At 44.3% G+C, this 16411-nt stretch overlaps 1 protein-coding gene across 2 annotated transcripts; it reads right to left on the bottom strand.

Annotated features, from left to right (window-relative positions):
• Positions 1-40: 40 nt before the first annotated feature.
• Positions 41-12248, bottom strand: MORN4 (MORN repeat containing 4). Of its 2 annotated transcripts, none has more exons than XM_079900436.1 (5): positions 12124-12248; positions 4251-4343; positions 2096-2210; positions 1577-1686; positions 41-1327 (listed from the first exon to the last, which is right to left on the bottom strand). In XM_079900436.1, exons 2-5 carry the CDS (start codon positions 4315-4317, stop codon positions 1179-1181), a joined length of 441 nt encoding a protein of 146 aa, XP_079756562.1. In that variant the 5' UTR covers positions 4318-4343; positions 12124-12248; the 3' UTR covers positions 41-1178. The 2 variants fall into 2 exon arrangements, with proteins under 2 accessions (XP_079756562.1, XP_079756563.1); XM_079900437.1 differs by having other exon boundaries at positions 4302-4343.
• Between the last annotated feature and the right edge of the window lie 4163 nt (positions 12249-16411).

Here is a 16411-nt window from a genome sequence, read left to right as displayed (position 1 = left end):
ATAAGGGTGTACAGCAAGAGAGTCAAGAAAACTAAGTATAGGCAGTTCTGGTGATTGTTTAGTCCTCATAAACACTTGTTTCTACAGTACAATTCAGAGAATAAATAGAGGCACACGGCTCTAATTTCCACCACAATCTGCTGTTGAGGAGACATTCAGTGTGAGAATAAGGGGCTGGGGGGGCATGTTTGGGTCACAGGGTAACTGGAGGCCTCTGTGATGAACTGTGCAGGGATCCAGTCGATCAAGATCTGATCCCTAGGCCTGATGGCCAAGGCTCATGGTGCAAGAGTTACAGTGAACCAAATGCTCTTTTAGTTCACTGCCATCCCATGATGGGTCCAATTCTACCTGAACCCCAAGGGGTTGAGGTGGGTCTGACCTACTGGGCCACTGGGAAGAAGCTGTGTCAGCCCAAGCCATCCTTAAGGATTTAGTTCACTCCATGACAGGGCCTGATGGGACCCACAGATATCTGCCCTTGCCCTGGAGTTAGTTATAAATACAAGTTATAAGGTGACTGTTTATATCGGTTTCTTTCTGACTAAAGGGATCCTTTCCCATGTCTAAGGAAGGAGAGAGGAGCACAAATTATGTTTGTAAAGTCAAGGGAGAGGGAAATAGCATTCACCGAACCCTTCACAGGGGCAATAAGCAGACACGAGGACCAGTCTGGTCAGACAAAGTAGAAGGCCTGGGGCCATGATGCCAACCAGAAGCGAATGCAGGGGTAACATACAGAAAAGCTCTGGCCTTGACTTTCTCAGGACCGCTGTACTGTCTAAGCCACTCCTATCGTTTTCCTTATTTCTCCAGGGCAGTACAGAGCACTGGCCCTAATCTGGAGCTGGGATCATCTGCCCCAAATAGAGGTGGAAGGAAGAGACTCTGTATCACTTGGCAGAAAATGAAGTAGCAGGTCTGCACCGGGTGACCCATGGTTTTAGGGACAGAGAGTACCAACGAGCAAGAGAAGGGCAGGGCACACCGGGTACCACTGCTGCAAGGCCAGCGGCCCGAGCCTCAGACCTTCTGTAACCGAAGCCCTGCCTGGCAGGTGACGGGGCCCCTCCCGGGACTTCTGCTCCATGGTCATTCTCATCTCCTCTCACATCGGATTCTTTTGTTCACCCCCAGCGGGTGGTGGGGCGTTGCTGTTAGCTGGGCGCAGCGCCACGTCAGGCGGTGAGGCTCCGGGCTGACTTGGAGGCGCTCTGGGCCCGCTGAACCACCGCCGAGCACTTCTCGCGCCGCAAAAGCTTGTTGTTCTCGAACAGACCTTCGTTGCGGGGTATTCCGTGAGAACCATCGGGGAAAGTCAGCAGGCCTTTGAGGGGGACAGAGAAAATATGGGTGAGACAGTGGCATTAGTGGCTGGGAGGTCTGCTTGCTACGTAGAGGCGGAGGGAGAGAAAAGTTTGCAGCCCTTGGGTACTCTATTGGTGAGTCTGATGACCCGGCATTGGCACCCAGTCACTATGCATTGCTGGGCATCCACAGGAGGATTAAAGCTGCAAAAGTGTCCTTCCACCCATTTATGCTTGTCAGTCACCTGTCCTGCTGGCCCGCAACTTACCCAAACCATCCACTCTGCCGTTTTTAAATTCCCCCTCAAAGGTCATGTTGTCATGTCGAATGAAGACTCCGACGCCGTTGAACTTGCCCTGGGCAAACTCCCCCTCATACCTGCAGAAACACGAGATGTCAGCCTTCAGGATAACTGAGTCAGGCAGCTGCCAACACCAAATGTGTGGTTATCAACACCAAGGAGCAAAGCTGATTCCACTCTTCCAGAGCTCCCACCCACCCAGCCAGCAGAGAGGGGTCAGAGAGTGTGTATGATACGAGGCTCTAATCTCAAGGAAATAACCTAAGAGGACAGTGGTGGGGTGGGAGGTCACTGACCTCCTTGCCATTTCAAATTTTAGATGTATTTATAAAGTAACCAATAAAAGAACGAACGCTGCTCCTTGCCTGTTTTCAGAGGGCCCGGGACCAGCTCAGGTTTGACCAGGTGTTTCTCACTGTCCCTTTTAGAACAGAACTTCCCTTCCCTAGTTTAAGGCTGAGAAAGGAATGATGACCCAGTACCCACCTCGAGCCATCTGAGAAGGTTAGTACCCCGAAGCCATTAAAGAGCCCATTCTCAAAATGGCCCAGGTACGCGCCACCATCTGCAAACATCAGCTGACCAAAACCATGTCTGCGGCCTGAGCAAAGAGAAGACAGGTGTCAGGTTGGGATGGGGCAGCTTCAGGGTCCCCTCTCACAGTCCAACATCCTTTGCCTTGCATCACCCCACCCACAAAGGAAAGAAGAGAAGCAGTGACATTAGCAGGGCAGAGAACTATTACCCAGAGTAATAAGCTGGCCTCTAAGATCTTCCCTTCTTAAGTCACAACCATCAGATTGTGACTGATGTATGAAGTATGAAGTTAAGAGAGCACTGAAAAATCATATGATGATTTCATATGATACTTCATACATCATACTTCATATGATGTATGAAGTATGAAGATAAGAGAGCACTGAAAAATCACAATAGCTTAAAAAAAATTTAAATAAAAATCACAATAGCTAACTTCACAGGGCCTTCACTATGTGCCACGCACTCTTCCGAGCACTTTGTATTTATCATCTTATTTAATCCTCACAACAACCTTAGGAGGTAGGCCCAATACTATTATTATTCCCATTAACAGATGCAGAAACCAAGGCAAGGAGAAGATAAAAAACTTACTCAAGATCACAGAGCAACTAAAAGTGGTAGAGCAAGACAGCAAATGCAGCTGGCAGACTGACTCTGGAGCCCTCGACACTTAACTGCCTTGACACTCTGAGAAAAAAATTAAAGTACCCTCCAACACCATGAAGCTGCTGGGCAAACCTAACAGCCTGACTGGCAATACTAGTTTGAGCTTTGTTCCATCAATAGGGCTGTGCTTACCCACTGAACTGACCAGAGAACAGAGCAAGATACTGGAGAAGCAGCAATGCCATTCCGGGTACAAGGGCGCTCTTTTGGTGGATAGAGACTGCCCAGCAGAGCCTCGAGAAGCCTCTCCCCTTAAAAGGTCACGTTAAAGGGGACAGTAGGTGTTTGGGAGGCAGGAGAAAAGGCTGTGGATGTACGGAGGCAAGGTCACGTCCCATGTCACAATTTCTCCTCTCAAGGCTCAAAAATTCATCAGCTGCAGGGATCTACCATGAAAAGAATGAGGCGTCTGGAAAGAGTGTGAACTGCTCTTCGTTGGCACAACTATAGAGAGTCAAGTCTCCTCGGGGCAGTTCCGGGTTTGCTAGGACTGGACCCGTGAGACTTTTAAGTGGCCAGACTGTTTCCAAACTGAACATCATTAAAGTGCTTCCTGTATAGCCTCAGGCTGGAGGAATTCTGCCCTTCCTATGAATAGATACTTCCAAATGTAATGAGCTGTCACAGGAAATTCAAGGCAATGAATGTCATCTGCTCTTGAGTGTCTGCCCTAATTTCTTCCTTAAGATTCACTAGAATCAAGTCATTACAATGAATCTGTACTTTGCAACTTATGGGCCCTAAAAATAATTCATTTTGCTCTGCTGAGTACCTTAGCATTTATAAAAACAATTCCCAAGTAATACCACTAAAGGGTAAAAGAGTGTTGGGGGGGCTTCCCTGGTGGCGCAGTGGTTGAGAGTCCGCCTGCCGATGCAGGAGATCTGGGTTCGTGTCTCAGTCCGGGAAGATCCCACATGCTGCAGAGCGGGTAGTCCCGTGAGCCATGGCCGCTGAGCCTGCGCGTCCGGAGCCTGTGCTCCGCAACTGGAGAGGCCACAACAGTGTGAGGTCCGCGTACCGCAAAAAAAAAAAAAAAAAAAAAAAAAAAAAAGAGTGTTGGGGGTTCTCCTGGCAGGCCAGTGGTTAGGACTCAACACTTTCACTGACATAGGCCCAGGTTCAATCCCTGGTCGGGAACTAAGATCCTGCAAGCCACGAGGCGTGGCAAAAAAAAAAAAAAAAAAAAAAAAGAGTGTTAAAACACTTCAAATTTAGAAGTGGGAAGATTTAACTTATTTCTGGAGATTGGAGTAACAATAGCATTTTCCAATTCCTTTATTTATAATCCTAAAATCAAATAAAGGAAGGGCACTCTTTGGCTTTAGAAGTTAGAAATGAAGACTCGTAAAGTTGTCCTATATATATCCTGATGTATTTGTCCCTCAGCCAAAGGAAGTGTTCATCACTGGATGTTCCCCACGGGTCCTCTCACCCTCCTTCCACTCGCCACGATATTCCTCCCCACTGGAGTAGGTGAAGGAACCTTTTGTCAGGGTCATGGTGACAGCTTACAGAAGGATGAAAACTGCAAGAAATAAGCAGAGGAGAACCAGTGTCATAGGATGGCTGGAGGAAAGGCCTGTAAAGCAATTTTATAGATACCTTCGAAAGGCTACCAGCCTGGTAAGTGTAAACTGCCTTGATTACATTTAACAAAAATCCCCCCTCTCCAACCGCCACCACCATCATCGCCACCTCTGCCCAAGCAGTCTTATCCTCCTACTTGTCTTAAAAGTCTTCAGCCGGTTCCAATTTTCTAAGACCTGGGATGGAAATTTACGATTAATTTGTAAATATTTGCTTGATACCTACTATGTGCTTAGTCAATGTATAAAATGTAGTCTCGTTCCTCGTTGAGTTTATAATCTAGCTGATAAGACTAACAACTGAAACACTGAATAGGAGAGATAATATAATTAAGTGCCAAACTGGATGGCAGAGATTACAAAGAAAAGGGACAGGCAGAATTTAAAACAAGCAGTGAAGAACGCAAAGGGCAATGCCAGACTGAGAAAACATGGGGAATGAAAGCACAAAGAGCAATATAAACACGACATGTGCGGTGGGAATTAAGAAGCCGGGTCTTATTCGAGTTGAAGGTTTATTTAGGGAGTAACAGGAAACAAATTCATCTATGTACACCCAGCCTAAATCTTAAATCTGAAAAGAACCTCTCAGATTTAATCCAAACTCCCTCATTTTGGAGGGAGAAACATTTGGAGAAAACAGAAGCCCCAAGAGGTTAAAAACTAGTTAGAGAACAATGATGATGATGGAACTCGTGCCCATGCCTCCCCTGACTGCCGCTAGTTCTTTTTCCCCTGTACCATGTGCTCTGCTTTTAGGGTCAGGCCAGCTTAAGGAGACCTTTGAAAGCTAGGCAGAAGGGTTGATAGCTGATAAGGTATGGAAGAGAAGAAACCTCTGGGGGTTATAATACGAAATATGAAAGCAGAGTCTAAGGAAAATGAATGTGGCAGAAGGAAGCAGGATGGGCTGGAACAGCAAACGCCTACAGCCAGAAAAGCTGCAAGGCAGGAGATGTGATCATTTAGTCAATTGTAAAAATGGGCACAAAGTGTTCTCCCTCCATCCATGCCCTTGCAGATATGGCAGATCCTCCATTAAGAGGCAGCTTATTTATTCCTCTGCCTGTTGGATCTGGGTGGGTTATCTGACTTGCTTTCGCTAATGGAACATTAGCAAAGGTGACGTAGCAGAGGTTTGAAAAGCATTTGTTTGTTGGGCTTGCTCTCTTATTGCACTTGGAACTGTTCTGCCTCCATGTGAATGAGCCCAGGCTAGTCTGCCAGATGGTGAGAGGCCACGTGGAGCAGCTGTCCCAGCTGACCACAGATGCATGGGTGAGCTCAGACAAGACTAGAAGAGCTGCCCTCCTGAGCCCAGCCCCAAATTACTGACCCACAGAATCACGGACTAAAGAAATGGTTGTTGTAGCCACTATGTTTTGGGGATGGTGTGTAATAACACACCTAGCAAAAGCTAACTGATATACCCAGGTATGAGATCATAAAGCCTGATCTAGGGAGATAACAGGGTAATGGGAGCAGGAATGATTATCACAGGATAAACAAAAAAACCTGGTAACATTTGGAGACTGGCTAGGTACAGCTTCATATGAGGGTAAAAGAATAATTATACTCAAGGATATTCTATAAGAAGGGAGTTAAGATACCCAAAACATCAATAAATATAAAGAAACAAATAGAATCATTTGACATATTTTTGAAAATGCAATCCCTATTTCTCTTTCTTTCCTTTTTTTTTTTTTTTTTTTGGTAACTGGAAGTTTGTACCTCCTAATCTCCCTCACTTATTTCTCTGATCTCTCCACCCCCTCCCCTCTGGCAAACACCTGTTTCTTCTCTGTATCTATGACTTTGTTTGTTTTGTTATGTTTATTCATTTTTCTTTGTTTTTTAGATTCCACGTATAAGTGAAATCATATGGCATTTGTCTTTCTCTGATTTATTTCATTTAGCATAATACCCTCTATGTCCACCCATATTGTCACAAATGGCAAGATTTCATTTTTTCTTTTTTATGGCTGAGTAGTATTCATATATATATATATATATATATATATATATATATATATCTCCATTGTGTGTGTGTGTGTGTGTGTGTATATATATATATATATATATATATATATATATATATATGGAATATATACACACATACCACATCTTCTTTACCCATTCATTTATTGATGGACACTTAGATTGCTTCCATATTTTGGCTACTGTAAACAATGCTGCAATGAATATAGGGGTGCATGTATCTTTTCTAAGAACTGTTTTCATTTTCTTCAGATAAATACCCAGGAGTGGAAGTGCTCCACTTCCACTCATATGGTAGTTCTGTTTTTAATTTTTTGAGGAACCACCATACTGTTTTCCACAGTGGCTGCACCAATTTACATCCCCACCAACAGTGCACGAGGGTTCCCTTTTCTCCACATCCTCCCCAACACCTGTAATTTGTTATCTTTTTGATAACAGCCATTCTGACAGTTGTGAGGTGATATCTCATTGAGGTTTTGATTTGCATTTCCCTGATGGTTAGTGATGTTGAACATCTTTTCATGTGCCTCTTGGCCATCTGTATGTCTCCTTTGGAAAAATGTCTATTCAGGACCTCTGCCCATTTTTAAATCAGGCTGTGTGATTTTTTGATGTTGAGTTTTATGAGTTCTTTGTATATTTTGGATATTAACCCCTTATCAAGTACATTGTTTGCAAATATCTTCTTCCATTTACTAGGTGGTCTTTTCATTTTGTTGATAGTTTCCTCCACTGTGCAAAAGCTTTTTAGTTTGACTAAGTCCCATCTGTTTATTTTTGCTTTTGTTTCCCTAACCTGAGGAGATGTATCCATAAAAATATTGCTAAGACTGATGTCAAAGAGCATACTGCCTACATTTTCTTCTAGGAGTTTTATGGTGTCATGACTTACATTTAAATCTTTACTCCATTTTGAGGGTTTGTTTGTTTGTTTGTATATGGTGTGAGAAAGTAGTCCAATTTGATTCTTCTGCATGTAGCTGTCCAGTTTTCCCAACACCATTTATTGAAGAGTGTGTTTTCCTTATGGTATATTCTTGCCTCCTCTGTGGTAGACTAATTGCCCATATAAGTGTGGGTTCATTTCTGGGCCATCTATTCTATTCCATTGATCTATGTGCCTGTTTCTGTGCCAGTACCATCCTATTTTGATTTCTGTAACTTTGTAGTATAGTTTGAAATCAGGGAGCATGATACTTCCAGCTTTGTTGTTCTTTCTCAAGGTTGCTTTGGCTATTCAGGATCTTTTGTGTTTCCTTACAAATTCAAATGACACTTTGAAAAAATATCAGCAATTTTGACTAATGAGGTAAGTACTAAGTAGGGGAAAAGTAAATTATAGCCACTCATCTGTTCTTTATCAGCACCCTATGGGATATTCTAATTTTGGCCTATGTCATAATGATTTTGATGCAGATGCTGAAAGCTCAGAAATGGTCTGATGTGTAGACAGTCTGGCCTGAACAGAGCAGAAGCCCTGTGCTCTCACCCAAACATGGAGAGACATTCATTTCTACCCCCATAATGAAGGCCAGCTTTGTGGAAGCTCTTTTGGTGATGTTTGGAGTCACTCCCATTGGTACAACAGCGATTTTCTCACTTTTCTAGTTACTCAGGAGCTCCATGTTCAGGGTCCCTCACATTGTAGAAGACATCCCAAGATCAGGATCATTTTCTTGTCTTAATGCCCCTCAGTACCTCTGGGGGGCTATTTTCTCAGTGGCTGGCACCTGGTGTGCCATCTCTGTCCCATCAATGTTCCACAAGGTCAGCATCTAATTTCAGGCTCACGAGCCTCTTATCATCAGCCCAGCATCAGAGTATGCCTGGGGTAGAGGTCAACATGACTCCATCGCAAATACAACATTAATGAGAGGAAGAGAAGCAGTTTTCCATCGAAAGTACAGAGGAAAACGCTTTCCAGTCCAGAAAGGCATGTTGACAGCTAGAGGTCACCATCAGCTCTTCTGAGAACTAATTACATCAGAGAACTAAAAGTCAGCTTATGGCACAAATCTGAGCTATTTCGTTCCTTCAAAATAAGTCAGAATATGAATGGTTACATCTTCTACTAAATCTTAGAACAAAACAACCGTTCTGACACATAAATGCAAAATCATTATTTCTACAGGAAGATGATAAGATAAGGACATTTCCTTTCAATGTTCAGCAGCAGCTGACTAACTTGTCTTCACTCCAAGTTTTTTTGTTTTGTTTTGTTTTGTTTTTGCGGTACGCGGGCCTCTCACTGTTGTGGCCTCTCCCGTTGCAGAGCATAGGCTCCAGATGCACAGGCTCAGCGGCCCTGGCTCACGGGCCCAGCCGCTCCACGGCATGTGGGATCCTCCCGGACCGGGGAACGAACCCGCGTCCCCTGCATCGGCAGGCGGACTCTCAACCACTGCGCCACCAGGGAAGCCTCACTCGAAGTTTTGGAAGGAGTTATTTCAGTGCAATTTGAGGAGCCAGACTGACTACACAGGGGCTCAGCCTCTTGTGCGTTTACTTTTTCTCAAGGCTATGTAAAACTTCTAAACAGTGGCATCCCACCAGTAGAAGGAACTTGAAAGAAAGGGAACGGTTCTTCTCCAGTTTGAGGATTACTAGGGACTGAGTACTACCCAGCCCCTCCAACTGTAAACCTAGCCACTCTTCTGGTATGCTGTTAGCTCTTGGGCAACATATCCTAAATATTTCAAAGAAGCCAATGAAACTTGAAAGATTAGCTTCTCATTACCAAATAGAGTGGACTGAATTTTCCAAAGATATTCTCAATCGTATCTCCTGTCTTATACATTCTTCTACAATTTGACCTTGCCACTGCCCCATCAAAAAGTAGTGGCTAACTCCTCATTTATGAATCTGGCTAGGTTTGTGATTGCTTCAACCAATAGAACGTGATGGAAGTGATGGTGTGTTCTGAGGTTAGATCATACAAGGTAATGCAATTTCCATCTTGCTAACTGGTAAACTTGAGCTTGGAGACCTAAGCCACCACATAAGTAGTCTGATTATCCTGAGGCTACCAGGCTCAGTGGAGGCCGAGCCACATAAAAAGTCACATGTGCTGGTGCTTCCAGTTGGCAGTCCTCATCTCTGAATCATCCTAGCCCAGGCACCAGGAGTGAGTGAAGGAGCCTTCAGGGATTCCAGTCCCCAGCCACTGAGCCCACATCCCAGCTGATGTATCATGGAGGAGAGAGAGAGATTACCTCCCAATTCCTGACTCACAGAATCTGTGAGCATCCTATGGTTGTTTTAAGCAGCTAAGTTTGGGGTAATCAGTTACACAGCAATTGTAATGGGAACATCATCCCTCAACCTATCCCTGCCGCCATCCTCTCCCATTTGTTTTCAAAAGCACATACTACAAATTCCCATTCCTTTTTGTTCTAGGGAGATATAGCAAACTTCAACAGCTGCTTGTCAAAACGATGTCCATTCCCAAGAACACAATTAGAAGTGCTAATTAAAGGAAACACATGTACACTCCATGTGTCTCAGGCCATGGTTGAACACACTTGACTTGAAACTTCTACGTGTGTCCAAATAATTGATATTGTCACTGCCTGAGGCAAAATCAGGGTTTTCATGTATGACTTCTGTAGTTAGCCATGCTAATTAATAGCTGTATAGCCACTGACCCCAAAAAGAACTCTATCAGTAACCATGGTCCTTGAGACAAATCTAGTTTAATAAAGTATAGCCAGTGCTGATGCAGACTAAAAAAACCAATACTTTAAAGGAATGCAGGGACTTCCCTGGTGGCACAGTGGTTAAGAATCTGCCTGCCAATGCAGGAGACACAGGTTCGAGCCCTGGTCCAGGAAGACCCCATATGCCGCAGAGCAACTAAGCCCATGCTCTGCAACAAGAGAAGTCACTGCAATGAGCAGCCTGCCCGCAACTAGAGAAAAGAAAGCCCGTGCACAGCAAGAAAGACGCAACGCAGCCAAAAATAAATAAATGTATATTAAAAAGAAATAAGGAATGCAAATCAGTATTTGTATCAGCTATTCAAAAAATCTTCTTTGCGGTACGCGGGCCTCTCACCGTTGTGGCCTCTCCCGCTGGGAAGCACAGGCTCCGGACGCGCAGGCTCAGCGGCCATGGCTCACGGGCCCAGCCGCTCTGCGGCATGTGGGATCCTCCCAGACCAGGGCACGAACCCGTGTCCCCTGCATCGGCAGGTGGACTCTCAACCACTGCACCACCAGGGAAGCCCTCAAAAAATCTTTTTAAAGAGAACAGATGGCCTAGGAGTTTAGGCTTCAGATTTACATGTGGAATCTAGTTACAAAGCCAAGATGATTCATGCTTCTTAACAGATGCCCACCCTTTCTCTCTCTTGATAGGTGGGTTGCAAAGGATCAATCCAAACATTTATCTAAAAGAAAATGACTATTTTGTGCCTATAAACCAACACACTATTAGTCTGCACAATAGACTATATCCTTGCTATCTTTATTTTCTCCCGGCCCAGACATTTCCAAACAGAACTCGAAGACAGGAATGAGAACTTTTGTTTCCATTCCATTTGTCTTTTTTTTTTAATTTCAGAAATCAAACTGGTTAAAAAATATTTATGCATCCACAGTAACCTGTGTCCAAATCCAGAGGATTAATAAAAAAAAAAAACTAACATAAAAGAGAATAGATTTTCAGTTTAAGAATATTTTTTGGAGGCATCCACCTTAACTATCTACATATAGCTTCACATTGTCCCCCTAAAGCCACCCTCCCCAGGGTGACAGTCTTGAAATTCTTTCAGTTATAAAGAAAGCAGCTCTTAGGCATTTAGAATCCTAAAGAAAAGAAAATGAAGGCTTTGATGAACAAAAATCAGGTTTGTAATGGACCTAGAACAAAAGGTCAAATGTTCTTTTCAAAGTATTTTAAGTGAGCTTAAAATAACTGTCTTTGTTTTAAGTCTGTAAGTCTCTTTCACTGTAATTCTTCCTTCCACTGGAAAAGTAAACAAATGTACCGCTACTAGATAAAGGTCTTATTTAGGAAGACTGTGGGACAGCTAGACTGAAGAAAGTGGGAAGAAAATCCTGACACCAGAAAGAAGGTCAAAACAAAACAAAACAAACAGAAAAAGCCCAGACGCCTTGGGGTGATGGGGACTGCCAGGATACTATTCTATTTCATGAGAAAGTAAAATTCCTGGGCTGGGTTCTAATACAACCGAGTTACTCCCGGTGGTACCTAAGCAGTTTGGAGATGCTAGACAGTAGGGATGCCACCATCAACTAATTTAAGCATCCTACTTCCCAAGGATGTGTGTGAGGGACGTCTCTCCACCAGAGTGTGACAGAGGCGGACCCAGAGCAAACAAAGCCCTAGACCGCAACAAGGCAACACTTACTCGTCGACCTCCCCAGTCCTTCTCCCACCCGGTTCTGGCTTTCCAGCACCGCTACTTCCCTCACCCCGGGTCCGCTCTCCAGGGCGGGAGGGGTCTTTAGCTCACACTGGTCTGCGATCTCCTCTGCACACAGCGCCCACGTACCCCGATCTCTATCCCGGAGGCCATGGGCTCGGGTCTCGGACCCCGCGGTAGAGACGGGAGGCCCGGGTTTGGGACCTCCGGGGCAGCAACCCTCGGGATGGAGCCGCGCTCCCGCAGCCCCTGTCATTTCGGGCTGGGCTCCTCAGTCCCTTCCTCCCAGACCACACTCTCCCGGCCCCCTCCCACCCGCGCTGCCAGCCAACCTGGGCTCGGCCTTCCGGGATGACCGTCTTGCCCTGACGCGGGGCGGACCTCCGCTCCGCCGGGCTCGCCCCTGCCACCTGCCTCTCCGCCACCACCTCCAGTGCCTGCCGCACTTGACGCCGCCATCCCGGGCAGCCGCACTGGGCACAATTCCCGCAGCCCATTGGCTGTTACCTAGGCAACCGGGAGCAACGCCACTCTCCATTGGCCTAGCCTGGGCTCTACGCCATCTTTGTGCGGAGCTGAGTGTTGCGAGAACCCTGGGCCAAATACCAGAAAGAGGGGTGGGGCTGACCCACGGTGCTACCTCAGCCACCCGGAGAACTCAGTTCTCGCCTACCAAGAGGTAGCCTAGCTGAAATGCCAACTCCAAACCAAACAAAAACCAAACCTGCGTCAGAAGCAACAGTCACCACCTACACAAGCGGCTCCGATCCTTCTCCGATCTCCACAGTTGTCAATGGCACCGACGCGGAGCTAAAGGACAGAACCCAAAACTGACTTTTGAGGTGCGGCTTTGTAAATTGTGAAGCGCAGGATGGGGCAACTGCAGTTTCATGAGTATCAGCCCTGTGCCAGCATTGTGATGATACCAGGGCACTTTTGCATTCATTATACGGATTTGTGTTGCCGTTGTCATGACTCATATACTTTGTATTTAAAATATAGGGCCAAGATTGGAACAAATCCTCCCAAATACCATGCACACCAACCGGTTTATCCATATGTTTATTTACCGAACAATGTGAATACAGCATGATGCTAGGTTCTGCCGGGCTAGAATAGACATGAACACTGCTCTCATAAGATTTACAGCCTCGATGTGGAGAAGAAAAAGTTCATGTACATGGAAAAATCCAAGTCTGTATTTAATTATTATATACTTAATTATTAAGAGAAGGCAGGCGAATGAAGAGAGTAAGCAAATTGCTTCTCTGAATTTGGATTTCCTAATCTGTAGAAAGGATGATAATAGTAATAATGATAAAGTCTCCCCAAGACTTGTATGAAAATACAATGTAAAATGCTCAGTACTTGTCTGACATTGTAAGTGCTCAATAAACTGTAGTTCTAAAAGATTTGGATTCTGTTTTCAAATCCCATCTCTGCCACCAACTGTATGTGACTTCAAGCAAGTTGGTAAGCTCTCTAGCCTGTGAAATGAGATTGCACTAGCAAATCTGTAAGATTCAATCCAGCTCTAACTCACTGGTTCAACATGCTGAACTGTGTGGTGTTAATCATGGATATAATTACAATAGTTGAGGAACAGAGTGTCAAGAAAACAGATATTAGATTGGAGAATGTGTATTTAGAAAATATGAAGAAATAAGGTTAAATAGATTGTGGTCAAATTATGGATAGACCTGAAAAAGTAGAAGATACGGTTTGCAAAATGTAGTTTCTTGAATCTGCAAATTTGTACACACAGAAAGTAGACTAGAGGTTACCAAGAGCCAGGGGAAGAGGATGTTACTGTTTAACAGGTACAGAGTTTTTGTTGGGATGATGAAAAAGCTTTGGGTATAGAGAGTGGTGATGGTTACACAACATTGTGAATGTATTTAATGTCACTGAATTGGACACTTATGAATGGTTAAAATGATAAATATTACATATATTTTACCATAATAAAAAAATGTAGTTTCTTGATCAGAGCAGTGACACAATAAAACCAGTGTTTTTTTTTTGTTTTGTTTTGTTTTTTGCGGTACGCGGGGCTCTCACTGTTGTGGCCTCTCCTGTTGCGGAGCACAGGCTCCGGACGTGCAGCGGCTATGGCTCATGGGCCCAGCCGCTCCGCGGCATGTGGGATCTTCCCAGACCAGGGCACGAACCCATGTCCCCCGCATCGGCAGGTGGACTCTCAACCACTGCGCCACCAGGGAAGCCCAAAACCAGTGTTTTAAGAAAATTAAACTGGCAGTGATACCCAGAGATGATCAGAGAGAGACTGGAAGCAGAGAAACTCAGAAGCTATTGCAATAATGTAGCTAAGACATCCTGAGAGTCTCAAAACTAATGCGGTATCAGTGAGGATGGAAAGAAAGGGGTAAACATGAGACATTTCGCAGAACTAATTAATAAGAAGCAATATAGTGTTAAAAGCATGGAGCTAGTCTGCCTGGATTTTGATCCAGTTCTGCCACTTACCAGCTGCATGACCACAAGCAAGTTACTTTACTCAGTTTCCAACATCATAGGGGCTGTAATGCCGGTTACGTGGCTTAATCTGTGTAGTGGACAAAGAACAATATTTGCCACATGCTTAGCATTTGGTAGGTGCTAGCTCTTAAAAGGCAATAGAGAATGTATTGACACTTTTCAGTAAAAGGAGAATCAAGTTCTAAGAAGTAAATACAGAAATAATTTCTGAGGGTTTTCCATAGAGAAAACTCAGAATTCAAGGGAGAACTCTGAATCTTGGAGCTTTCCTTGACCATAATTTGAAGCTTAAGGGCTACATGAGATGAATCATACTAAGAGGTCATCTCTGTGGCTATGGCCTCTGGGACATAAGAGGCAAGTATTAGTTAATTATTTGATGTCTTGTTAGGAAAAGGAAATAACATGTCTTGTAACTGAAAGGGGAAATTGAACCATCTGTATGGACCTTTGCCTAGAATGGTTTATTTGGCAAAAAAAAAGTTTAAGATATTCTCAGTGTTAAAAACAAGACAACAGGCCCCAAAGGGAGTCACCTATGCTAAGCCCTATGTCACTAAACCCAAACTTAATACTTTACTTAATTACAGTTTCAGCCTCTCCCAGACATGGAATCTTAAATGAGGCAATCTGGACTCACCTGGTCAGCACTAGTGAGGTAATCTTTCTGATAGACCCCTGCATCCCGGCCCGAAAGGAAGGTGAACGCTGCCACAACCAATCTGCTTTCAGCTATAACTTCCTTGGCCCACTGCCTATAAAGGTCTTTCACGTTGTACAGCTCCTCAGAGTTCCTTTCTATCTGCTACGTGGGATGCTGCCCAATTCATGAATCATTGAATAAAGCCCATAAGATCTTTAAAATTTATCCAGTTGAATTTTGTTTTTTAACACCGTACGTACAATTAAACAATTCTTTCAGTTCAGTACTTCTACTTAGTTGTGGCAATAATTAGATTCAAGAAAGAATGATTTTAAAATATTGGTTACAAGGGGTCTGGTCATCTTTTGAGAAAACCCATGCCTCTAGTCTGTTGGTTACTTTAAACGTAAAAACAAAAACAACATCAACAATAACCTCAGGTCCAGTGGTTAAGAATCAGCTTTCCAATGCAGGGGACTCGGGTTCGATCCCTGGTCGGGAACTAAGATCCCACATGCTGAGGGGCAACCAAGCCTGAGTGCTGCAACTACAGAGCCCATGCGCTCTGGAGCTGGCGTGCCACAACTAGAGAGAAGGCCACATGCCCCAGTGAAGGATCCTGCGTGCCGCAACTAAGACCCAACACAGCCATAAATAAATAAATAAATATTTTAAAAAACCCAATAACCTGAGCAGTGATGAAAAGCTACCATTTGTTGAGTGCTTTTTATGTACTAAACACTATGCTAAGTTTTTTTTTTGTTTTTTTTTTTTCTATACGCGGGCCTCTCACTGTTGTGGCCTCTCCCGTTGCGGAGCACAGGCTCCGGACGCGCAGGCTCAGTGGCCATGGCCCACGGGCCCAGCCGCTCCGCGGCATGCGGGATCCTCCCGGACCGGGGCACAAACCCGTGTCCCCTGCATCGGCAGGCGGACTCCCAACCACTGCGCCACCAGCGAAGCCCTATGCTAAGTTTTTATGTACGTTATCTTGATTCTTATTTAACCAGTTGAGGAAGGGATGATTATTCTCATTTTATAGAGGAAGACACTGAGGCTTAGAAAGTTAAGTAACATACAAAATAATAAGTGTGGCGCTGGAGTTCAAACTCAAATGTCTTTGATTCACTCTTTTCCCAATGATAAAATAAACATTCACATTTTAAGGCAAGACAAGAAAAACTTAAAAATTTTCTCTGCCAGTTTGGGCTTTCTTCCTCTCTAGTGTGCATTGTGCATCTGCATTATGCATTAACCAGACCTCCCCAATAGCAGAAATACAAGATCAATTTTTCTTCTGGCGCCAACCATATAACTCCTTAGAAAATAACATTCCTTTCTCAATCCTTGTGTGTACAGACATATTTGGTGAACTTTATGTACAATTCCAATGTATCATTTCGCTTAAAGATAGCGATTAGTGAAGAACAGACTGATTAGACGACCTGGGGAGATACTAGCCTGCACATAAGAGAAGT

Source organism: Stenella coeruleoalba (assembly GCF_951394435.1).
Source record: "Stenella coeruleoalba genome assembly, chromosome: 16".
Taxonomy (NCBI): domain Eukaryota; kingdom Metazoa; phylum Chordata; class Mammalia; order Artiodactyla; family Delphinidae; genus Stenella; species Stenella coeruleoalba.
This window is presented reverse-complemented; position numbering and strand designations above follow the sequence as displayed.

Coding starts and splice junctions, on each gene's coding strand:
- MORN4 (XM_079900436.1), bottom strand. CDS start 4,317: ATGACCCTGACAAAAGGTTCCTTCACCTACTCCAGTGGGGAGGAATAT. Junction 2,211..4,250: donor TCGTGGCGAGTGGAAGGAGG/GTGAGAGGACCC, acceptor CTCTTTGCTCAG/GCCGCAGACATGGTTTTGGT. Junction 1,687..2,095: donor ACCTTCTCAGATGGCTCGAG/GTGGGTACTGGG, acceptor GTGTTTCTGCAG/GTATGAGGGGGAGTTTGCCC.